The sequence below is a fragment of the Erithacus rubecula genome (assembly GCF_903797595.1).
Source record: "Erithacus rubecula genome assembly, chromosome: 2".
Classification (NCBI taxonomy): Eukaryota; Metazoa; Chordata; class Aves; order Passeriformes; family Muscicapidae; genus Erithacus; species Erithacus rubecula.
The window spans coordinates 56,368,837-56,394,727 of NC_136685.1; the positions used below are offsets into that span (position 1 = coordinate 56,368,837).

The window sequence follows — 25,891 nt, forward strand, 5'->3', positions numbered from 1 at the left end:
GGAACATGAAATTATTTGTCCGCATGTTCATGTCTGAACTCGGATGCTTTTCAACTAGAGTGAATTCAATTCTTTTTTACAATGATCATCTCAACAGATGCAGCCAGTAAACTAAAAACAAGGCAAGAAAACCTCCTCAGAGATCAGAGGTTTCCATTCACAGCAAAACACTTATGGACATCCATTATCTGAAACATATTTAAGAAGAAAATAGTTAAAACTTGGTTCCACAGAAATTATCACACAAATCCAAAATCATATATTTTATCAATGTCCATTCATTCTCCAGTAATTCTAGGTCTATGTCATTAAATATCTTGGCTATTTTCTCTTGTAGCAATGTTTTTATTGCTATATGTTATATATAGCAGCAGTACCTACAATTCCAATGGGAAATTAACACAGAATTGCATTAAACGTGTCCAAGCAATCAGCTCAAAGTCTGCTTGTGTTCCAGGGAACTCATATTTCAGAATGGGGTGTGGAAAGGAAAAAATTTACAGTTACATTGTCAGGCCCAGCTAGTTCCTCAAACAAGCCAGGGAACAATGATGAATACTTAATCATCTTCATACCCTAAATTAATGTCCTAAAGAATTGGTGTCCACTAAAAATGTTTTGATGCATTTTTTTCATATTGAAAATTCCTACCATATACAAGTGCTTTTGGATGTTGAAGGAATGTCTTCAACATAGAAAATCCTTGAAGAAAAGAGAAAGAAATTTTCATCTCTCTAGCTCTGGACTTTTGGAGTTCAAAAAGTTTCAGAGAAGGAGGTGATTTGGTATTGTTCTGAGTCAATTTGCTCTGGCTGAGGAAATGACGAGACGGAAACTACTGCCCTGTCTCGGGAACCATGTGGTGTTCCAAGATAAGGCAAGCACTTACTAATTCGAGTTCACAAGCAGGAAATGTGATACATCCATTTCCTTTCAGGCAAACAACACGGTTCCGTGGCAGCACAAAAGCTTTGCTTGTAGTGCAAAATCTCAAACCTTCAGAAAACTATTGCTCCTCTGTGGATCTACCATTCTGTATTTGCTATTTGGATGTTATGGATAAGAACAGTACTTTTCCTCCAATCACATGGCCACCAAAATTTTGGGGTAAGGTTATTGATTTTTTTTTCCCAGAATATTGCTTATGTAGCGGCAGATATTTGTTGTTGATTGCCTTAAAAAGTACCTCTATATATTTTCAAGCCTCATGTTGGATGCAAAGAGTAATGAATAGATTTTGTATTTCCTGCAGTGATAAGACTGTTTTCCAAATGTTTCTTTGACAAAGTTTTATCATGTTTTTAAATGAATGAACACAGCAGAACTGCCAGGGCAAAATTGATGGTTTCAAAAAGTTCATTACCACAGTCAGTTGAAAAGGTGTCTGTTGACTTCAGTCAATAGTCAGATCAGGCAGATATTCTCAACTGCTTAATGGATGTACCTGCACAGCAGCCATGATCTGTTTCATCTTTTGATGAAAATGGGATAGCAAAGGCTGAATGTGTTTCAACATTTGGAATAAGCTCTTGTTCTTCTAGAATGAAAAGTTATTTGTAATTTGTTGTGCTGCCTCATGGTGAGATTTTCCTTATTTTTTCCTCAATGTATATTTCAATTATTATCTATTATGGCTGTTTTCTTTCCCCCAGATCTGGGAATAGTTCATAAACTGAAACATATTATATGAGGTGAAAATATATGTTGTACTGAAATTAATTCAGTAGATATAATCTTAAAGGATTCTGTACAATTGCTATGGAGAATCTTTCCCTCCTAAAAGCTCTATTGCTTGCTATATTTAATATTAGCATTGATTAGAATTAATAACAAATCTGGTTTTCTCTATTATATTATTGCTATTGAGTAATGGTCCCTCCAATAATCTGAACACTAAAACTGCAAAATAATATGCATCAGCAAAATATGACTTCAGTTGCACAGAAGTGCCCTGGGAAAAGAGTGGGAAAAAAACATACAAGAGGATGGATAGAAGTCACTTTTCTTTCTTGTCATAAGGAGCAATAATCTGTTGAAGGCAATCTAGGCTTCCTGCAGTGACACATATATTTTCCTACTGAGAGACCATGAGACACTTGATTTTTGTGTCTTGGGTTAAAGAGTAGAGTACTGATACATCTTTCCATCTTTGGCAAATACTTTCAGATTAACTGAGGAAAAACTACAGTTATTATTGTTGTTTGACATTGTACCCAGCCCTGATCACATCCCATTTACTTAGGCTCTGACAGTAGATGAACCTCAGAAATTGGATTTTTGTGAGGAGCTGGGATGGTCCTTGAAAGGGAAGATGTCTCTCAGATTGTTCTTACTTTTCTGATAGATTGTAGGGGAGTGAATATAATTTTCTCTTTGTTTCCTGTACATATATCATGCATGGTAGACTAGGAAGGGTCACTGTTTAGCATGTGTGAGAAGATGAAGACTGGCTTAAGCTCATTGTGTGGAAACATCACTTAAAACAATAAAATGTGTTTCCTGACATTCTGGAGGTAAAAGATGTAAAAATAAAAGGACTAGATGTAAAAATAAAACTAGATGTAAAAATAAAACCTACATATAAAATATATGAATAAAATTTAGTTCTTTTTGAAATAAGAATGCAGAACATGGAACTGGTTTTTAGGACAAGACTTACAGGCTGTTTTCTAAGTATGTAGTATGTAGTACTGTGCATGTTACTACATTACCATGACACATTCTTTCTCCCTGCATGTGTGACATCTCAGCATCTTCCATGAACTCAGCCAAAGTGTGAACTTCAACATACGTGCAGAGGTTTGTTGAGAGGGACTAAGTTTGTGAGAAAAAGATAAGTGCTATAAAAATAGTCAAAGCAACTGTTCATCATGATATATAATCTCTTACAGTTTTATAAACCATCTATTGTCTAACAACTGGTTCCCTATGCTGGAAAATATACAGGCATCCTGTTTTCTATAGTTGTCCAGTTTCCAGTGATAACTTCACACAATAGCTTCTTAAAAGTGACTCTAACAATTTTAGAACAATGAACAAACTAAGCTGTCTTCTACTTACTTATGTGGCACATAAAAAATATAAATACACATAAAAATCTTTTTACAATTGCTTCAGGCCAGTGGAAGTGTGCCTTAAGCAAACTGTGTAGAGAAAAGCAAGAAATAAACACCTCAATATAAGTAATTCTGTGTGAGTTATCTAAGTAGTCTGAACACTTTTCTCATGCAAAGTTCTTTAAAAATTATAACATTTTAAAAAATCAGTACACATCTCTTTCCAAGCTCTGCTTAAAATCAGTGACAGACTGGAGAATCAATAACTGTAATGCTTAACTTTAGACCTTACAGGAATTCTTCTTTGAATTCATATGCCACCAACATTAATCTGAAGTATTTTTGGAATGCTAAATTATGCAGTGAAGGAAAAAAAAAGGATGAAAAAAGTTGTTTTGCTGGCCTAAAACAAATTCTGCTAGGAAAAGAAAAATATTAAACTCTTCTTCTGTTTTCAATTAATGAGTTTATATTGGAACTTTTGGCCCTGTCAGCAAATGTCCTCTGAGCAATGTGTCATAAGCAAAAATTTAGATCCTGACTGTTGCTTGGCTAGAGCTTTTTCCTACTACAGATGTTTTGCAAAGTCTTTGTCGATAGCCATGTGTGCTTCAGATAAGTTATCTGAGCTACTGCCAGGATGCAGGAGCTCATTGCTACCAGGTGCCAGCTTCTGTGAAGCTATGGAACTGCTGCCCATCCTCCTTTGCAGTGGGAATCCATAGTGTGATAATTTGGAAGGTAAGAAGAGAATCACTTAAAGCCAGTCCCTGCTGAAATTCAGCACTGCTGATATCACATTGTTACTGTAGACAGAGAGGCTGGATTATATTTTTTATTACTAGTTTCAAAAGAAGGCTTAATAATATCTGAGTGAGAAATTCAAGGTTTGATACCCATTCATCAACTAATAATCTAACTTTTTACTGTTTTAATATAGTCTTTATTGAGTTCATTTTGATTTATAACATAACAGTGGGAACAAAGATGTTTCCACTTAAACCAGGAGTGCATTTCTTGTAATTCTTAAAAGCATTTTCAGTTGCACACAAGTAAATACAATAAATGTCTTCAAGACAATCCTATTTCTTCAGCATAGATAGCAATATAATTTGAGATCAGGAAATTTAATTTAAATAGTACATTTGATCAATGTGACAGCAGTAGAGAGAGAAAGTGTAAGCAGATTTTAATCAACATTAACTTAGATCCCTAGACTACCCTCCAGTCTAGTTTACTCAAGTGTCTATTTAAAAATGCAACCTTAAAATTTAGTATCTTAGAAACATTAAGAACAATTTTTCTTTTCTTGAACCAGAATCCAGAGTGTATTTGTTGGGTGTGTGGAAATAATGCCATATACCAGCCAGCTTCCAGCATTTTGAGATTGCAAACTGCTTGGCACATACTATAGGCATTCTCACCTGGCTTCATAAGCTACAAATACATCCATGTTTTTAAATATATCAAATTTTGCCTAGTCTCTCCCTCAACCCATTGGTCTTCCCTTCATTAAAATGTGTTTGTTTGAAAGAAGTCAGACTATGTGCTCTGCTGAAAAAAATGGCACGAGGGATGAGCCATTCAACTGCTGACGCCGTGTTTGTCGTGTCACTGGTGTAGCAATAGTCATGGCTAAGGGCTGTGCATCATTCTCTTTGGGCACTGGAGTAAAACTTGTGAAGGGCAGCACTGGCACAATCAGGAACAGAGCTGCTGGGCACTGCAAAGTCCAGCCTAGACAGCCACGGGACAAAATTCCTCTTCTGGGATCCTTCATGAGTGGCACTCATGGCAGAGTAGAAGCACAGGCAAGAGATCCAGCCCTGTTCCTTGCAAGTAGGAAAAGAAGCATTTGTGGTGGCCTGTGTGGTGAGCCAGGTTAAGCCTCTTGGATGCCTGTGTCAGCCCATTTCCAGCACACCCGCTGAGTGCTCTCCCCTCACTCCCTTTGCTCCTGTTCATAAACTTTGTTCACCTTCCAGTCACACTTCAGCAGCAACAAAAAGGCTCTGGGACCTGTCTCAGCTGTCCTGCTGGAGATGTGGACACAGAAATATTGTTTGGAGCCAGCTGTGGAGCACTTGAGAGCAGATGTGGCAGTGGAATCTTCTTACAAACCACTGCTGCTCCCAGTCTGATAGCTGACAAAGCCCAACATCTGTGAACCAGGGTCACCCAAAGGGCCTTTTTCCTTGGAGACCTGGCATTGCTAACAGGGTGGAGGATTTCAATAAGCTGACAATGCAACTCCTTTCCTGGCAGAAAGGAGGAAGTAAAGTTGTGAATACTTACAGATTATTTACCCCACTGAAGATTTTTTCTTAGTAAGAAAATCTTCAGGGTTGAAGTAGGATAAAAGGAGGAAAACATAATAAAATTAGAGCTTTGGATTCAGGTGATCTATCAACCTCAAGGCTGTATTCCTGAATTGTTATTACTCCTCTCTTCAATTCTCTTTTCTCCCTTTTCAAAATCACCCCAGTGTGTGCATTCTTCCTGGTATTTTAATTTAGGCAATGAGCCTAAATAGAGCAAGGTGATTGCAGACACTGCATCACCCAGAGTTTTTCCTTGCAGTTAGTGTCTTTTGTTTTTGATTTGGAGAACACCCAGTAATTTAAAAAGTGTCACACATCATAAGGAATTCATAGCACAAGAGATACTTTTTTTTTACAGGAGATAAAATCTCTTTCTGAAGAGTCTTTGGGTTAGATCACTGATGCCTACAAAAGTTTGGAAATGGGATGTGAAAAAATGAACCTCTTCCTTTTGAAATTATTGTGCTGGAGTCAGATGAGTTCAGACTTTACAGGCTCCTGTTGTTGGAAGCAGCACCAATGGGACAACAGAGACAGGGAAAGGCAGAATGCTTTCATCCTCATTGTGTGGTCCTGTTGTAGTGTTTTAGGGAATAATTCCTTACAGTGCTTATCCAAAACAATAGGACTCTCCAAAATAATAGGTATTTATCAGAAAAAAGAGACCTAAAGTAGGGGTAGAGCCTTACAACTGGAGACAATAAATGAAAGCTGCATTCCAGTGATGCCTGATATTGCCAATTTTTAATTTATTTAACCTCATTGCCTTTTAGCATTTAGTTTAAATGTTATACAAAAAACAATTATGATTATCCAGTAAGAATTAAAAAAAATTAAAAGCAAGTCAAATTCATCAGTATATGGTGAATGGGAGGGAAAGGAACAGAATGGTCTAAGGAAATGTTATCAGAGGAAGGAAGGAACCATATTAATGTGGTCAGACATACCTGAAAGAATATGTCTGAGTTCTTTGGTAAGGAGCTTGTACAAAACCTTTCCTGTGTCACAGCCAGCCATATGTAAAATGTACATGAATCTGCAACTCTCCATCTGGCATACACTGACAATATCTGCAGCAACCACTTTCCTGGTCAGATATCTATCTATCTATCTATCTATCTATCTATCTATCTATCTATCTATCTATCTATCTATCTATCTATCAGGTATAGTGCAGAAAGAAGTAGAGACTGCACCTTTGTGTCAGTTGTGTGTGGACAGACCACGTCCTTGGGGCTGCAGATTTCCAGTTCTGTCAAACAACACACCTGCCAGCATACCTGGCTTCGTGGATGGGTAGCTGTGTTGAGTAAAGGCAATGAGTAAAGCCTTCTCACACTCCTCCTACAAGAAATTTTTATCAACTTCAAAATGTGTTCAGACTCCTAAGGCAGGGTTCTTAACATGGAGCAAAATATCTTTATTCTTCCCAATTTCACTGAGAAATGGAATTGTCTTATTTTCCTAAGGGCAGCAACTTGAACTTAGAACAAGATGGATTCCCTTAAATATGATTTTGGAAATAGGCATACTGGAAGACAGATTTTTGGTTGGGTTTCTGGTAGAGAAGATGGATGGTATCAGCAAGTTTCAGGTCCTTATTTGAAAATCAGAGATCATTTCCCTGTGCTTCTTCATAAGGATGTCCTCAAGAGAAAGATGATGAGGTAAAATATGACACATGATCAGATAGAAAGACATCTCTGGCTTTGCAAAGGTTTCCTGTAAACACACTGATTATTTCAAGTAGATTTATCTGAGAAGCAGAGCAACAACATAGATATAAAATATGATGCATTTAAACAACAGTATAAAAGACAGTGAGGTCTTTATTTTGGTTTTTAATCTTTGAAATGTTTCCCTTCTGTGTAAATCTAGAGAACCTACACGATCTCCTTTCTGCTCCTCAGTGAAATGTTACATGATGCCACAAATTTAATAGTGAAACCGTATTTCCAAATTACTTCACCAATTATTTACCTCAAATGAGTAACCTCATTCATATAGATGAAGAACAATTCCAATGTCCCTGCACAATGAATTTGCAGAAATCAGGACTGTGAAAATCTCAGCAGAATTTTTAGGATAGGGGTTCGTTTTGCTTTTGTAAAAAATGCCACAGACTGGGACAGATGCTGAGAACACAGAGAAAACCAAATAATGGTAAAGCCAGTAAAACTCAGCTTCACCTGTATAAGAACTGAGACAGCATTTTTTTCCCCTCTTGGAGAGGGCTGTAGGATTGTGCATCCACACAGTCCCAGCAGCATCAGAGTAACTTTTGCTGCGTGGCTTCCACAGCTACAGGTATTGCGGTTGCTTTCTTTTCCACTTCAGGTGAGATACTGATCTGCATGACAATACTGTGATAAAGATATAGAAAATATCACATAACTAAATCACTTCTCAAGTGATCAAGTAGTCTGAAGCTAATTTAAGTATGACACATAATTTGAACTACAAACATGGTACCCTGAAGATTCTAGGGCAAGTAAGACCCACACACCACCTTTCCTCTGCTTGAATATATTAAGATCTCTACAAGGAAGACTTTATTGTCCTGTCTGTCAGGTCAAGATCATCAGAAGATCTTCCCCTTTCCACTTCCCCTGAGCTGACTTGGGATGTGTCACAAGGCAGCAGTGGAGCAGCCTGGGCCAGTGACTCAAAAGGACACAGCTGTCATATAAAAAGTGATAATACTGAGAGCAATGGCAACAAGGGTGTGAGTTTAACTGAAGGAAGATAAAAGACAGCATGTGATGGTGAGGCATTAGCAGTGGCAGCAATTGTGTTTGAACAACAGCTCTGCAGTGCCAGCATGAGAGACTTCTGTAACACACAAAGTCCCTGGTGCCTTGTCTGAAGTACTCCAGAAATACTCTTGTATCTAAAAAGAAATAAGTCCATGATCTGTTATGTAATTAAAAAGGAAGGCATTTCTCATCTTCCCCTTCTCAGCTTCAAGATATCCCATGTTTCTGTTCCTCCTCAGCTGTGTTTGGGTAGAGCTGATCCTTGTGCAGCTTTTCAGCTGGATTTCTTATGCACATAGCTGCACTGTTTGTTGGGGTGGCTGTGTCCTTTTGCTTCATAAATCATATACTGTCTTCTGAAGGGGAAGAATTATCAAACTACCCCACATTTAATATCATTATGCTTATTTTTCTATCAGTTAGGTAAAAGATTTGATGAACACATGAAAGTTTTCGCTTCCATTACTGAAGGGGACCCTAACAATAGTCAGATATTGAGAAAATCTGACTGAGAGAAGGCTTAGACTGAAAAAGTTAATATGTAAATGCATCCCAAGATCTTATGTGCAAGCCTGTCAGAGAGATAAAAGCAGATACTAATGAGGAACTTATTTTTTTCTTTGCCCTTATTCTGACAAGCCCAAAGAAAAGAGCATTAATACACAAAGAGAAGAGACCAGTCCCATTCTTGCATTCTGTCTGTTTGGAACACGATTTCTTCCTTGTATATAAATTATTCTTTTAAAGTGAGTCTGTCATCCTCAGGCTGTGTTTTGTGGCATCCTAATTACTGCTTTTCAGCTCTACCTACCCCACTATACAGACATTGATTTATAAAATGCTTCGCCATCTTTAGCAGGAAGGACACAAATCTGAGGTGGTGCAAGGAAAAGGAAAAGTTTTTTCAGAGTATTATTTAAATAACAATCAAGCACATAGCATACACACATTTTAATAATTACACCTACATTATTGACTAATTTTATGGTGCTGCATGTTGTTACATAAGCTGCCAGAAGTATCATTCTTTATCCACCAAAAGCAGAAATCTGGTCTGTAGGAAACAAAATGTATTTCTTCTTTCAAGCACTACACCAGGGAACATTTTATCATGTGAAAGTGTCACATAACCAAGGCATCCTAGGGCTCTGTGTTCTCCCCAGGATGCAGCCCTGAGGCTGCATAGTCACCTGCTAGGGCCCAGCAGTGTTCATGCTCACATGAGCTGGTCTCAGCACACTGTGGGTGCCATAGTTCTTCTTCTTTTTGCCATTGTAATTTATTTTAAACAGGAGTTAAATGAGTTTATAATACTTGTTAAAATCTTTGTGAGCCAAATTAGTGGCTGTGTGTGGTACCACCTCCCTTATACAGAAGATTAATCTGAAGCATGGAGAGGGAATGAAATGTCCAAAATCAAAAAGAGGAGCAGAAGGAAAATTCAAGGCTCAAGACAGAATCTTTTTTTTCTTAGCAAGATTATTTTCATTTCATAGCCATATCCTTTTGCCTGGAAAAAGAATAATTTAAAAAATAATCAAAAAAGATTATCAAGATCCATCAACATCTATCAATAATGATGTTTTCCCCTGCTTTTCAAGGTAGAAGTTTTACTTCTTCTACAAAAATGTACTTATTCAGATTTTGAAACTTATTGTACTGAAGTTTGCACCAAGCTATCCTGAACTATTCTTCTAATATAATTTATTCCCTTCTACTTGAAGAGGCAAGAAAGACATTAATTTGATTTTCACATATTGGAAATGAGACAATTGTATTTTAAGATTTATCTGTTAAATTACCTCAACCAAAACTCCATCAACAATATAAATATATACAGCATTGTTATGAAATAGCATCTGGGATATTTTCAGCAAAATAAATGGGAGAGAAAAAAATAGTTTAATATAATGTATAAACTTCTTTGGGCTCTGATAAATGCTTGCTGAAGGAAAGAGCCATGGCAGTTTGTGTTTCTGCCTTGTTGCTTTGGCATTTGCAGAAGAAAATTAATTCTCTGTTTCAAACATTCACAATCCAGGATCCTAAAATACACTTATGACATGTTTGACCATTTGAATGACATCTGTTAATTTTAAACCTTTTGTTTTTAAAAATTTTGTTACCTATTGTCCAGGGTCATGGAAGATTAATAAGCCAAGCAAAGAAGTGGCTTCTGTGGGAGTTGCATAAGTTATGAAGGCAAAATATAAATAATGAAGGAAACCATTGATGGCTCTTAATTGAAAATTTAGGAATCTCTGTACAAGCAGGACCTGGGCCAACCTTGTACAAACACAACCTCCCAGACACTAGTGGCTCATGTGAGACAAGCACCAACATCCCACTTCATACTGAGTCTTCAGCCTGGATCATTTGTCCTGGGTCAAGAAGTGGAGAGTAAAACTCCAAATCAGTGATCCACTAATTTAGAAATTATGTCAGCATTTATAACCCTGTGGTTGCACAGATTTTTTATGACTGCTACTTAATTGGATCTCCTATGCCACACTAATATAGATACTCATAGAAATATTTGGTGCAAATCTCCCAAACAGATTGATGTTCACACAGAAAGTACTGGGACAAAGAAAAATCAACTTTTGAACCTCAGTAGCTAACTGAAGAGTACAGTATTACCACATATAAACATACTTCTGTATTCTCAAAATGCTCACTATTACACCTGTTTCCAGATGAAACATTCAGCAAAAGATACTTTTATTTTTGCCTTACTGGACTTAGTTCAGGTATTACTGTAGTGAAAAAAAGTACAGATCACTATTCCTGCTCCTTGAATACTTGTTTACTGGATACTTTAGAAAAGTATTCAGCAAAGTTCACAAACAGCTCTTCTATCCATTCTTCGACGTTGTACATCTTTTTAAATTTTCACCTGAAGAAGGTCCATGTTTCAGCAATCTCAAGAAATAATGAGATTGTAAATAGAGCAGTAAACAGCATTTTCAATGATGTCTAATTTTGAACAAGTAATACAGAAGTTAGACTATCAGCAGAACACACTGTGGCAGTATTTCAAAGGCAGTGTTATGGGTGGGAAAGGAACTCTTTGGAGAAATTTCATAGTTTTGAGCCTCGGTACATTTCCTTCAGCTTCTGCCAAGACACTATGCTGCACACATTTCCTTAATTTTATCTATGTTAATCATAGAATAATAGAATGGTTTGGATTGGAAGGGAATTTAAGATCATCTAGTTCCAACCTGTCTGCCACAGGAAGGGTTACCTTCCAATACCTTGCTGAATACATGACATGCATTTAAAATGGAGAGTAAGAGTTATGAAACTGTGAAGGGGAGATTACTCCTCTCCTGGGAAACAGGGAAACAGATGAGCAGTTACAGGGGGACAGGGACTGCAATGCCAAAAGCAAGGAGCAGAAACAAAATCTTGCCTCTCAGGTGATAGGAAGAGACTCTTGAGACTCAGGGACATGTTCAGAGCTTTCAGCACTCACTGCAAGCACTGTGTCTGGAGCTATTGTCTATAGGATGTGCTGGGAAGGCTGAAATGCCACCTTTCTTTTCAAGTATACCTCAAGGCACTCAGAGCACTTCCTCACTCTGAATCTTTAAAAGTATTCTTCTCTATATTCTTGTAAGGCTTGTGCTTCCAGTATACTTCCTGGCTTTTGTGGGTTCTTAAAGTGAGAACAAGCTCCACCTGAAGCTGTATCAGGGTCAGGCACTGACAACAAAATTACTGTGGTGGGGCTGAGGATGTTTCCTATGTATTCTTCACCCTACATTCTTCCCTGCAGATGTCTTCTGTTTTCTTAAATGTAGGCTATGTGTTTCAGTATTTTGTCCTTAATTTTAAGAGTTTTAGAAAATTCTGATTAATTTTAAAGTCTGTTTATATATGAGGTTACTTCTTCTCAGGTATAAATTATTTTTATCAATTAATTAATAAGTATAATGTCATATTGCACTGGGTCACATTGTGATTTAGTGTTTGGTTTAGGTTTCTGCAGAGGCCATATAGCTTAGCTCTGCTTTTGTGAGGTGGGTAAGAATGTCTGGCCAGAGGACTGCTTGCTGCATATGCGGAAATGATCAAATTCTATTACTGCCTTTGTTATGCATTAGGAATCACAATGAAACCACTTGGTAACAAAGTATGCATGAAGGAATCTTTGCTTTGTTTTACATAGTTATGCCAAAGGCATTAAACATGCTGACATCTCTATCTTAGATGTTTCCTTCTGATTTTTATAATTATTCTTTATTTGTCATTCCAGTAAAAATCAACTGCCAGTAATATCAACGGAACATCATTAACTCTGAATTGATTTGTGGGAAATTGAGATGGCATATTCCACTCCTCTGGCTTTTTATGACAATGAATTCTGGTATTAGTAATCATAGCAAATGTACTCTGGTCCATGAAGATCATTCTGGATATCACTGTGGATATCAAGAAATACAAATTTAAGAATAGTCTTAGCCTTGTGCTCCACCATGATCACAGATATTTGCATCAAGGTACAAAGCTGTGCAAGTTTTACATCTTTAAACTTCTCAAAATGTTTGCTATGCCTTGGTTTACTTCACTTGCAAAGCCTCTGCAAAATGCTAGTCCTAAGTGTTTATAGTGATACAATGCAGAATTTTTCTGTTTTTTGAGGTACTATGAACACCTCTGTAATCTTCCATTGGAATTTCTCCCTATAGCTTTTTCTGACTGCATTTTTCTGGAATGAAGGTGGTGTCTGTATAGTTTTGATTTTCCAGCATCAGTTTCCAGCAGAGGGCAATCTTGTTCCTAGATAGATTCTTCATTTGTGGCGTTAACCCTAGGATGAACAACCAGCCACTCTGCATTTCAAAAGCAGCATTAATCCAAAAGCACAGACTACCTTTTTTTTTTTTTAACTTGTCATTTAATTAATACTTTTTCCAATGCTTCTGAAGCCCATTTGTTTACCTGACTGAAAAAATCTTAGAAACTGCACAAAATTACATCAGCATGGACCTTGAGCTGTCATTTGTTCTACCTTTTTTTTCAAGACAGAATTAACTATATTACAACTCCTGACTGATGTTGCTTTTAAAAAATCTTTACTGGGGATGAACATACTACATGCATTGATTATCTATTCTAGTTCTTACCTGTCCTCATAGATAGAAACAGATTTTTAATTTCTTTTGCTTTATTTTAAACCCAGCACTCCCTATTTTATATGCTGTGGACATTAAAAAACCTCTGTTATTAAGTGAAGTGGGAGAATTGCTCTCTGTTGCTGTAGAAAAGAATCTTGCAGTAGCACAGGCTGAATAAAACATCCCTTTTAATAAGTTTATGTCTGAATGCAGAGCTCTGATATTTCTGGCAGCAGCTCTATCTCACTTATTAGTTCTTATGTCCTGCACAGCCTGCTTTTCTTTCAGCTTATTTTCCCCTACAGATTCTGTTTTCTGGACATCACAACTACCTGAACCACCTTATGCTGTAGCCTGTCAGTCTCAGTCATCTTACAAGAATCATGTGTGAAGGTTCTTGAAGTTTTGCCATGACTAAGATCACAGCTGGTTGATATTACGCAGCAACTGATTCATCCACCCAACTGAATCATGGACTGCCTACAAATGATTAATGAGAGGCTGTTTTGCTAACACAATTAGTGGCAATTGGGAAGATAGTAATATCAACACTTGTCAGATATAAAGAAATTGCTTTTTTGAGCTCAGCATGACAACAGTAGCAGAGGAGTTGTCTACTGATACTAGCCCCAGCTTTAAAATGATTTATTGGAGCTAGTAGAACCAGCATAAAATTTCAAATACTGCTAACCACTTCAAGCCTCCTGTGATGGGAGGAAGTGGTGGCTCTTTGGGCTCCAGGTGTACTTCATGTCCAAACTCTTTGCTTGGGATGCAAGAGGATGAGTAGCTGTAGCCTGTCCAGCTCAGAGATGCACCTTTGCCATTGATGAACCCATTCAGTGCAGGTAGCTCAGGGTGCAGCTGCAGGGCCAGTTGCAGGCTGTGTTCTAGGGGCAGGAGGCTGAGCCCAAGGCAAGAGCCTGTGACCTGCAAAAAAAGGGCCCAGGGGCCTGTGACCCTGCCAGGGAACTGGATACTTGGACTCTCTGAGATAGCAGGAGCCAAGCACCCCAGATCATCCCACCCTCAGATTGTGAGGGGATGAAAGCCTTGAGGCTCCTTTGTTCTGGGTTCTTTCTTGGAGGCACCAGTTTGAGCTGCTATTTTGTTCTTTAGTTATTACACCATGATTAAACTGTTTTAATAGGATCTAGACATCTGAGACCCTGCTATGGGACACCAGGGTAAGGAAACTTGGTCTGACTGTGTGGGTTGAGGGGAGTAGCTGTGAAAGGGCTTCTGTCCCAGCTCTGGTGGTGCAAATGTGACTGCCAGAGCAGCTCCTGGATGTCAGTCAGGGTGGTGTCCTTAACACTGTAGCTGTCAGGAAATTGCTATGAGCTTGTTCAAGCTCTGATGGTCCCTGGCTGCTCCAGTCTGGTTTTGCACAGAAGAGAAGAGACCGTGTTATGATCATCTACTAATGGCTTCAACCTCACTTGAGACTCCTCAAAAATAGTGTCCTGAGCCCTCGTTACTATCAGGTTAATAGATTTGCAATGTGTAGACTGCAATTCATGCTTTAGTACACTAGCTGGTGCTCTATACTAAGCTGTGCAATGGGTGTGTAAGGTATGAATTCCCATGCTGGTTTGTATGCATTTCATACCCGCTTTTGTCCCCAAGCTTTCATTTTGGGAAAAGATCATCCTGGTAAAAAAAGGCTGAGCTGATTTTTCCATGTTGAGATCAAACTCTCTTCTAGTGATCAAGGCTTTCAGCTTTAAGTAAAGCAAGTGAAGCTGTTTGTGCAATTGTGTGTGCATGTAGGGAGAGGAATGCTTACCAATTTAAACAAGTTTTGAGTAACTGGCATATGACATCACATAAAGGAGAGAGAGCTAGCAAACATGAGAAGGAAGGAAAATAGAATGGAAATAAATTTAAAATTCTTAAATTTTGTTTTAAAGTGTAAAATAACTCTTTTCCACTGTATGTCACAGTGGTATGCACTGATACTTCTTGTTGCTAATACAGCTGAAATCAATGAGCTTGTATGTTTTACCTCTGAGTTTGCTGGAGTCCCCATGGAATAAAAGTTACATGTCAGATGCACAATGTCTCATGCTAGTTTGGGGCAGGTGGAAAAAAGAAAAATATGTTTAATGTAAATGAACAGTCTTGCTCTAATGTAGTGTAAATAAAATATATCTATAGAATGTTGAGTTTAAAAGCTAAAAAATGTCATTCCTGGGTGACCAGCTGCCTTACCACTTCTAATAACTTTAAAATAAAACTTCTGTTGTGGTTTAGGAATGTTACTCCTCACACTAGAGTGCCTATGCCCCATAGGCTCTCCCAAACCACATTTCATTTGCTCACTCTCTAGCTCCTTCCCTTCCAATTTCCTCCCCATGTGGAGGTGGAGCTGAGAATTGGATGTACAAAATGGTGAAAATTATGGTTTGAGGGAAGAAAAATTTACTGGAAACAGCAATTAGATAAGAAAATAAACAGTAACACCAGCAATAGTAATTTTAAAAGTGTACAAAAAGTGAGTGATTTACATGTAAAAAAACTCAACAAAATCTCAGTGTGACATGGCATGATCTAGAGACCATGAACCAACAGGTTCCCTACCCTGCCATGCTTTTTGTCCCACCTGAAGCCACACCTTTCTTCCTGGAAGTGAGAGTTCCTCATTTTCACCTTAGAGGTGAAATAGAATAAAACCCTAGAGTGCCCACACAGCTCCAGGCTCTGCCCCCTCTTGGCTGTTGGAGAAAAGTCAGCTCTGTGCTGGCCAAAACTCAGGCAACTGCTTAAACTCCTCAAATAAAATAAGAACAATACCATACCATTAACAACAACAAAAAATTTAACAGCTCTAAAGCATAAAGATTGCAATATTTGGAAGTCACCCACTAGAAACCAAATCAGTTGTGTAGGTATCATCTCAACCTGTGGGTGTTTTTTGACTTCTTGGGCTTAGTAATAAAATGAGCAGAAGGGATGCTTGGAAAGCTGAATGGTCCTTTATTAGCTTTATCAGCTAATATCGGCAAAGATGCAGTTCAAATTAATAATTTGTCCACAGCTTAACTAAAAGATGCTTTTCCATTTCCCTTTCCTTTGCATTCAGTACTTTCTCCTGTCTTCCTCCACCCCACCCTGGTTCATACTCTGAGATGCCCTCATTCAGGGCACTGCTTACATGATTTTGAAAGGTAGTACCATCATGGCCAGCTGTAAACTTTTCCAAAGTGTTTATTTGTGAGCATGGGGGAAGGAAGAATCTATGTCCACCTTAATTTTACACCTCAGGAGCTCACCATAAAGGTATAGGAAATATACAAGTCCCAAGGATTTCCTGAGGTCAAGGAACAAATTCCTATTGCAGCTCATTGCAGCCAGAGCTGAGGGTAAGAGAGAGACTCCATGGGAAAATGAAACCCCAGCACAAATGGGTTTTGAATTCAAAGGGGTGGCTGATGTGGTCCATAAAAATGAAAGAAAATGAAACTCACAGAAGTAAGAGGTTGTCCTAGTATGTCTTCAAGCATCCTGCAAGCCTACATGATAAAAGCAAGATACTCTATCACAAAAAGCAGATCTATGGTTATGAAGATTTTGGGTATTTCAGGGAATGATGCATCTAGTCAGGGATTGTGTTGTTGTTTTTCAGTGGGTTATACACCAAAGTGAGGAAGAAGAGAACATAGTATACTTCTGAGAAGACTTAGCAATTGGTATGAGCCACCTCTAGTTGATCCCGCTTCAGATGTCCAGACCAGATGGGAAAAAAATTTACAGGTCCAAATGGTAGGAATCAGCCAGTCTTTTATCACGTTTCTAATAACATGTCTGAATTTCTCCAGTGGGGATTCTGTCAAGTGACAAGCACTTGCCAGAATTTGACAGGACTTATGCTATCACTTCATGTACAGTGTTCATGGAAAATTATGAAATTCTTAAAGAAAGATTCAAGATTCTTAAAGAAAAAGTTCTGCGCAGCAGATGCAATAATCATCCCTTGTACAAACCTGTCACACCAAATTTCCCTAACACTGCATGCAGAAACTAGAGAGGAGGGAACAGAGAGACTTCAAAAGAATTTGCCTGATCTGGATTGATATTGGGCTGAAAAATGTGCTGACTTAATGTTCAGATCTGGGGGTAACATTTATAAGTTATTGGTGTTACTGTGGGCTCTGAAATGCCAACCCTTTTTTGTGTGGTCATGTCAGAAATCCCACAGATAGAAGGTAAAATGGCTAAGATTTCCAGTTGCTTTTTTATCTTGGCCTTTCATTTCTGGCTTTGTCCCTCAAAGTGCTGCATTGTTGATAAAAACCTTGGTTCATCACCTCAGCTGATATTAGAGGTGAGAGTGGAGAATTGACTCCAATGAGGTACCAATCTTTTCTGTTATGGCATAATCAAATAAAGCAGGAAGTGTGAGCAGTCTGAGAAACACACAGAACAAAACATGTTTAGGGGACTGGGCCCTGGGTAGCTGTTGTTATTAGCAACATCCCTAACTTATCCCCAGATCTTTCTTTTTACTATTGTCCTTAAAAGCAATGACAGAATGACAGGCACAGCTCTCAGGAAACCATAAGATATTACAATGGCCCCTTGGGAGACACTTTGTGCCACTGTCACTCTGACTCCCCTGAAGGCTAGCTCTGCTCTGGCACTGCTCAGATAAAGGAAGAGAAAAACAATTTGGTGAAGGCCAGATGTTCCACTCAAAATCCCAGGTGCAGTAAGTCCCACTCTGCCTTTGATCTTTTTCTCTGTTTGACAAAAATTTTCTCTAATGTACTTCAGGACTGTGATTGCTGGACATTCTAAAGAGGAAATCAATGGGCATAGATTTACAATTCTACAATATAAGGTTTTAGAACGAAGAACATTTCTGTGAAATTCATCCTCTGCAGGGAGTAAGCAAAGAACAAGTTTGGCCCATTAGTGTGACCCACAGTTCCAAGTGAACTCAGTGAGATTTTGGGTAGAGAAAAAATGAAATGTCTGTAAGCAATGGGTCTAGTGATATTTCTAAGAACCAAGGGGAGTTAAATGTAGGTCCAAATGGAAAAGAGAGCATATGAAGTCCTGGCAACTGAAATAGTCAGTGTAAACCCAGCTGAGCTTCATCAGGAGATAATTTGACCCTCAATTTTTCCATCATATATGGAGATAGAGAAATAAAAGAACTAAACAAGTTAAGGAAAATGATGTCGTTATCCAAAGGGATAATTGTCTGTGCTGTACCTCCAGCACAGGGGAACAGAACGTGGGAAGGACTGAAGAGCTGCACTCAATACTTCTGTCAATTCCCTTATCTGCTTTTAACAGTGTGAAACTCTGGTTAGATTGTGCAGCTGGTGAAAATTATGGCTCGAGGGATGCAGGGACAAATCCTCACCATGGTGCATGGCAACCCCAGAGCCAGATACACTTGTGCTGCTTGCTGTGCTTCTGCTTACACTCTAAGCTGCTGAGCCCTTGGAGATCCCCTTTGCCAGCTCAGAGCCCAAAGAATTGCAGGGATATCTGGTGGCAGGACAGAGCCCTGTGCCTGGGGGATTCCTTGGCAGCCTCAAATATAACCCAACTAGCATTTGAGCTGAAGTGCAGAAGAAATGAGCACAAGAAAGGATTAGTACTTGCTCCACTTTCCATAGCCACGCAGGGACAGCAGTGGTGCGTGGGAAGTGATGTCTTCAGGACTCCCCCTGGGATTTATTCAACTGGAGGTCACCAAGTCCTGGCTCTCCCTTCCCACCTTTGGGAGTATGAGTAGGAACTTGCAGTAACAGAATGTATTAAATCTATTAAAATGGCATAATGAGCTATTCCTGACCAAAAGGGGCACAGTCCTGCTGTGTCTCTAAAGATGTTTTATAAAGAGTAGAATCACACTGCGCTTGTGAGAGGAAGATGATCTGATCTGAAGCCAAGAGTTGCAGTGCAGATGCTGCCTGGGGGCTCTTGCAGAAAGCAGACTGGGCAGTCACCCTTTGTCTTTACAGTGCCCAGTCAAAAGTTTTTGTCTTGTAGAAATTGGAGCTTAAAGAAAATTTGCCTTTTAGGGTTAAGTCTGATCTGTCCCAGAATGAAAGGACACCACAGTGTTCCTGAGAGGGAGCAGTCCCCTGCAACCATACCCAATGTATTATCATTGCCAGTCTTTATTTGAAAAGGATAATATTATAAGCCTACCTGAAAGCAGAGGGAACAGGCCAGGAACAATAGGACTGTGTGCCTTCCAAGTATGAATCACATAGCAATTTTTCCCTGAAGGGAGAAAAGTAAAAAGGTAGATAAGGAAGATAATAATGACTACATCTTAAAGTGCAATTAACCAATAAACATTTACATTTCTTCTACTGGAAGCAAAGCTAATGTTTATTTACTCTTTCCTGAAGTGACCTATCCTAAGTTTAAGTCTGACTTTAAAAAATCCATTCCAGGGTGCCAGTATTGGGGTCCCTCTGTCTGCAAGTCAGTCTTACTGGCCCTGCCTGGCACCGCTCCTCCGTCTTCATGGAGTGCTGGCTGCTCTCCATAGCCATCACTCAGGCTGCTCACTCTCCCTGCATCTTCAACACCTTCTTTGGCCAAGTCCCACAACTCAGATTCACTTTCATTATTCTGGGGTTTGGGAATGACTGTTTATACAGCACCATAAATTAAGGGGAAACTCTTTAATGGCTGCTAGAAAATTCTGAGCCTAATTTCAGCTTGCCTTTTCTGGCCTCTTATGTCTGGATCCCAGTCTTAGAGTTAATACCTTCTGTCTGGCACAGTGTTATTGGGCCTGCTCTTCAGTATGCTCTAGGAGTTACTCACCTTTCTCTATCTCATGAACACACTTCCCCTTTTCCCAAAAATGCTTTACAAATGTGTTAGAACAGTACAGACAGAAGAAACATCCCTCAAGGTGTCCAACAGATATTCTTTGCTTATTTCCTCTTTGCTCCACCAGTTGTCAACATAATGTTCCTTCTTGTTTTAGATCCAAGCCCTTCTTGAATTTTGAAAGGATCTATAAAGGTTTTGCATTCATTTCAGGCCTTACCCAGGATTACAAATATATCTCTGAACTTTTTACAACAGCAATAATTCTGGTGCTCAGTTTTCCAAACCAAGTGACATTTTCTGAAGTAACTGTTCTCTTCTTAGAAATATACAAGGAAAAATCACATCTCTCCATTCTGTGAAACCATGTGGGAGAGAAAACAATCCTAGCCATGGGTTTTGTTTTTCTGCTTGTTTTCTTTTTTCAGACCTTATAGTCCTTGAAAACATTTCTGAAAGAGCTAGAAATTTACTTTCCTTAATGGCAGATTAATCCATCTTTAAATTGGGCATTAGGGATAGGAAATATTCAAGAGACTTGGTATTATGAATGGTTATCTCTGACCGTAATAATTTAGGATGTAGTCATTTACATTAATTACTGTGAGGATTTAAACTATCTGTTACTCAGCAGTAAAAGGCTGAGAAGTGTTCTCATGTTGTTATAAATGCAGGGCTTACTCCACTAAGAACATGGCAGAAGGCACATCACTGTTTTAATAGGTGAGTTTGCAAACACATACACACAGAATATAACCAGAAAGACAAGTCTGCATAAATCCATATCTCCTATTGCCCAGAGAAGGAAATACTTGGCAGTTTTATAACACTTGGAGCTGGTGGGTGGCTGATTCTGGGAAAGGCTGAAGACTTATCTTGCCTAGGTACAAAAACTAATATTAAATATAAGTGATTTTCTGGATGTTGTTGAATTATGCAAATTAAGAAAAAAAAACCCAAAAAACAAACCCAAAAAATCAATCAAGAAACAAACCAGGCACAAACTAAAAAACACACAAACAAAACCCCAAAATGTTGTATAGTAAGAGCATTCTCATGTTGTGAAGTTCACGTGTTGCAAACACATAAGGGCTGGTTCATCTTTTCAGGAGGCTGGCATTTGAAATTGATTTTCTTGCAGGAATATCCTTCAGAGTTCCTTCATTAACTTTAGCATTAATTTTTTCCGCATTTCAGAGCAGATAACAATAGCCTTCACAGTGTCCATGGTGATTGGACTGGTGATTGGAGGCATCATCTGGGCGTTCTTCACCTGCTTGTCCCGTCGCCGAGCTAGCGCCCACATTTCCCAGGGGAGCCCCTCATCCTTCAGCCGTCGCTCCAGACCTTCCTCCCACGGCCACGCTGCCGGCAGGACTGGATTTTACCGCAACAGCAGCTGCGAACGGCGGAGCAACCTCAGCCTGGCCAGCCTCACCTTCCAGCGCCAAGCCTCCTTGGAGCAGCCCAACTCCTTCCCCAGGAAGTCAAGCTTCCGAGCGTCCACCTTCCACCCTTTCCTGCAGTGTCCTCCCCTGCCCGTGGAGACGAACAGTCAGCTGATCACGCTCACCCCCACAAACACCACCACAACCCTCGTGGGCAGCACCACCAACAGCTTGAGTCGCCCCGAGTTCCACTGGTCCAACAACAACCTCCGCATCTGCCACTCCACGCAAACGCCGCCTCCCGCCTACGAAACCATCATAAAAGCCTTCCCGGAATCCTGAGCTTTGTCCCCGCTGCACACACACACCTGCATCTTAGGAGGAACCCCAGCTATCTCAACAATTTTCTGTGCTTGATGAAGATCCCTGAGAAGTCTCCAGCTGCAGTTGCAGAGGGGACATAGTTTGCCAAGAGGCTGTAGCAGTGATTTCATGGAGCCCAGCATCCCACTGTCTGAGAGATCACTTGTCTTTGCACTGCTGCCTTTGATTTACTGCTCTGCTGTATGCTTGCATATTTATAGTGTTGTATCTTTAATTGCAGCCATTGTCTCTTTATTTTAGAGGGAAAAATGCTGCCACATAAAAAACTAATTCATTTCTTGAAGAAACGGATAAATCTAGAGATTACTGGTATACACAGCACATCAATGCAAATTTCACTATTCCTTTTTTTAAGAAGTTTTGTTTTTACATTTTCTTGTTATGTATTCAGAGAGCACCTCCCATTACCCACCTTCTTGCTATAAACCCATAAGAGCTTCGGTCTGAGGAACCTAAAATGCAGACCTCATAGAGGATGCAGTCCTGGCCACTACAGACATCCTGTTTTGTTGATTGCAAAGATCTGATCTGAAAAGACTCCATATTAGGGATGTTTGTTTAAAATTCTCCACAGTGTGGGAAAAAAAAATGCAAAGCATGTATAGCTTCATGCAGAAAGAAATTTGAACAACATACTAAATGCATGATAATAATTATAAAGAATTTTCTGTCTGCAGCCAGCAGGACAGGTAGCCACATTTTAATACCCAGTGAGGCTGTATGGGCAGAACTCCTCATGTTTCATTTTTCTAGTTCTGGTTATCCAGATAAGCAGTATGAATGACAACTATTTTTTAATTAAGTTTCCTGATTTCCAATGGGATTAGTCATTTCCTTATTTCAAATTGTTTTTCTCAAATTGTACCAACATTTAATTCTTCCTTTTATTCACTGAAATCTCATCTCTCACTAAAACAAGGTTTCAGACATCTGTGGCTGAATACAGGGATTGTATAATGAATTGGGATATGAAGATAAAGATGAAGTATTTAGTTGAGGCTTACACATATTCTTGACTTTTATATGTGTATCATGCCAAACTAACCCCTGGCTTAGTAGAGACTAATTGCTCTTATGTGACAAAATGTTCAGGATATGGAAATAACAGAGACAAATGGGACCCGAATTAGGTATTATTATATCAGTTTCCTGTTAAATATTTCATGGTCAAATTAAGGGTAAAGAATTTCCACAAGTAGAGGAGCTGTCCACACTCTACATTTGCAAATATGCCTCTTGTTTCTAAAAGGCTTGGGCAATACCAGCCTCAGAACTCCTGATTCTGTAGGGAGATCAAGCTCTTATCTCTCTTCTGGAAGGGACAAAGATTCAGCAGCTTCTGAGAATGGGCAAAATGCTTAACATCTCCCAGGTTTTCCAGGCTTTTGGACATTGGCAGCATGCATCCCTTTGCTGAGGTCAACATCCCTTGGGTAGCACTGGCATTGATCTCTGATCCTCAGTATTCCAGCCCAATATTCACCCATTTGCAAATAATGCAACAAACATTGAGCTTACAAGAATTTCTTACTGTAAACAGCAAGTATTCTGTATTGTAAAGGCAAATTATTTTGCATATATTTACTGACTAGATTTCATTGTTGATTTTTAGTATGTAACAAATTTGGAGAGATGTATGTCATTGCTAGAAGAACAATTTACAGAGTTTACACAGCACTTCACTGCAGACACTATGGGTTCTAGCACACTCAGAACTTGCTGATAAGACTGTAACACTGCATTTTGCTGATCATAGGCTACAGACTTAAAATAACAGTCCTCTGAAGATGGAAAGAAAGTTCTGCTTCATTCATTAATTTTTTCTTAAATTTCGAGTTTTTCTGAGTCTGGTGAATTTCATTGCATGCAAAAATATGTTCAAAGTTTCCTTCCTGTAGAATAGGTGATGCAGCCTATTCTAACTTGCCTACAAAAGCAGAATTCAAGCCTGCTCCCTTTGTTCAGTGGGTTTGATGAACTGTGGAAGAGACAACTTACCCTACCAGCTGTGCACCCTGTGTGCACCCCGCCTGTTCCTTGAGAGCGGAGTTGTTTTAGATAAGTGAATTTTTACTTCTGGATTGTAAGTGTACATAACATTACAGTAGAACTTTCCATGGCACAATTATTACACAATTATTACTTGTATTACACTGTATTTAGTAAACAATGAAGCTTAAATGTACTGTATTTTTTAGCTCCTGAAATTTGCACTGGATATCAAACCATTTCTTATGTGCCCTGGATTAAGAAGACTAAAACCACATGTTTGGTGCATAGCCAATATGACTGTCAGATGCCTAAAACTTGTTTTCACATCTGAAATAAATGTTTTGCAAGCATTCAGGAAGCTTCAGAATGTGGAATAAAGTTAGATGCTATAATCTCAAGCTCATGTTTTTTCTTAATGATGAATATGGTAGCTTGCATAAAAGATATTTAAAGGGAAGAGTATTATCTTTAATTATGCAAACTGATACAGTTGAAATGTGAATGAGGATTCTCTTCTTCCTTTGCTTGTGTGGGGAAACACCCCAAAACTGAAGATATTATTTGAAGTTGGAGTCAGAATTTGTCTTATGAGAACAGCTTCAAAGGATTAAAAGTGAGAAGGTCTCTCACAAATAACAGTGCTTACAGATATTAAATCCACTGGTTTATAAGTACTTAGGCTTCAATTCACATTGTGTTTGAACAAATGCTTGCTTTAAGCAGAAGGGCAATCACTATAAGGTTCATGCTTAAATGGGCTCATGCACATTTTATTGCATTAGGACCAAAGCACACTGCACAGGACCAACTCCCAAATTAATACTGGGATTCAGGAATCATTGTGTGTTCAATATGAAAAAATATTATATTTGCATATTGAAATCATGTTTTGCATTTCAATTTAAAATACTAGAAAGAAGAGCTGAATTAAAACAGTGTGTTACTGCAGATTTCAGAATTTCAGAGCTTTCACAAGCATAAATTGAACTTGAAAATTATTTTGCATGAAATACAATTAAAATGGTGCTCCCAGAATCACATAGGGAGTGATAGGCAGAACTTTGATCAACATCCAGATATCCTGACACTTTGTTCTAAATAAGAACTACATCTTCTCTTCATGGAGAGAAATGCTGTCCTGTCATTGTCCAGGTCCACAGAGTCACTCCAGTTATAGGTTCATATAGAAGGTGAAACTTGACAGCTATTTGTCAGAGAATATTTATGTTCCATCTTATTTTCAAAAGTAGCTCATGCTATATTCCTTGACCTTTCCCCACTGAAGAGCTGCTAATCACCTCTTCAAACAGCTACTGATTACCATGTTGTAACACACTGAACATGCAGTACTTTTGCCAAATCACATTTTTAAAGTTCACTTGTAATTTATCATGAAGCTTTTGAATCATCTCAATATCCATTCTTAAGTATAAACTGAAAACTATGCTCACTGGAAATATCCTCTCAGAGGTGAAATAACACATGCCAGATCCCTGACCTACAAGCATTTGATAAAATTATGTGATGTCAATGATGCAGTACAGCTTCTGGAACAAAAAAAAAAAAAAAAAGAAAATACGAATTGGAAATTCACCTCTGCCAAGTCCAGACTGGACTAAAGAAAAAGGTATTGATACAGCTTCAAAATACTGAGAAAAGTATTTTAGAAATTTAATTTACAAAGTCTTAAAACTCAAGGAAAATACTTGTATCTTCATTTGGATCTCTTAATAAAATTGTGCTTTTAAAGGGATTGAGTGTTTGGACCTCCTGTATGACTTAGTTTGGATATTTACCTTTCTGAATGCCAAAAAGGATAACAACATCCTAATCTCTTTTCAATCTAATATTAATATTGGCTACAATTGACTCAATATTTTTCAGCCAGCTGGACTAGAGAGGTCTGAGAAAACTACTGCAGCACTCAATAGGTGAACTACTGCTGGCTCTCTTTGAAGCACACAAAGCAGCAAACTGCCTCACACTGCAGCAGCAGCAACAGCAGTGACTCCACTAAGGATCTCTGGCCTCACTGTGCCAGGTGGGTCTGTGCATTATTCC

General features: G+C 38.7%; 1 protein-coding gene across 2 annotated transcripts; it reads left to right on the forward strand.

The window, feature by feature from the left end:
* The first annotated feature begins 842 nt into the window (after positions 1-842).
* Positions 843-24,246, forward strand: MYCT1 (MYC target 1). Of its 2 annotated transcripts, none has more exons than XM_079331811.1 (2): positions 843-1,107; positions 21,264-24,246. In XM_079331811.1, the coding sequence occupies exons 1-2, from the start codon at positions 858-860 to the stop codon at positions 21,794-21,796; spliced, it is 783 nt and encodes a 260-aa protein (XP_079187937.1). In that variant the 5' UTR covers positions 843-857; the 3' UTR covers positions 21,797-24,246. The 2 variants fall into 2 exon arrangements, with proteins under 2 accessions (XP_079187937.1, XP_079187938.1); XM_079331812.1 differs by having other exon boundaries at positions 923-1,107; positions 21,269-24,246.
* Positions 24,247-25,891: the final 1,645 nt, after the last annotated feature.

Bases quoted from the DNA above. Each gene is read 5' to 3' on its own strand.
- MYCT1 (XM_079331811.1), top strand. From the start codon at position 858: ATGTGGTGTTCCAAGATAAGGCAAGCACTTACTAATTCGAGTTCACAA. The intron at 1,108-21,263 runs GTAAGGTTATTG...TCCGCATTTCAG, and splicing joins ATGGCCACCAAAATTTTGGG to AGCAGATAACAATAGCCTTC.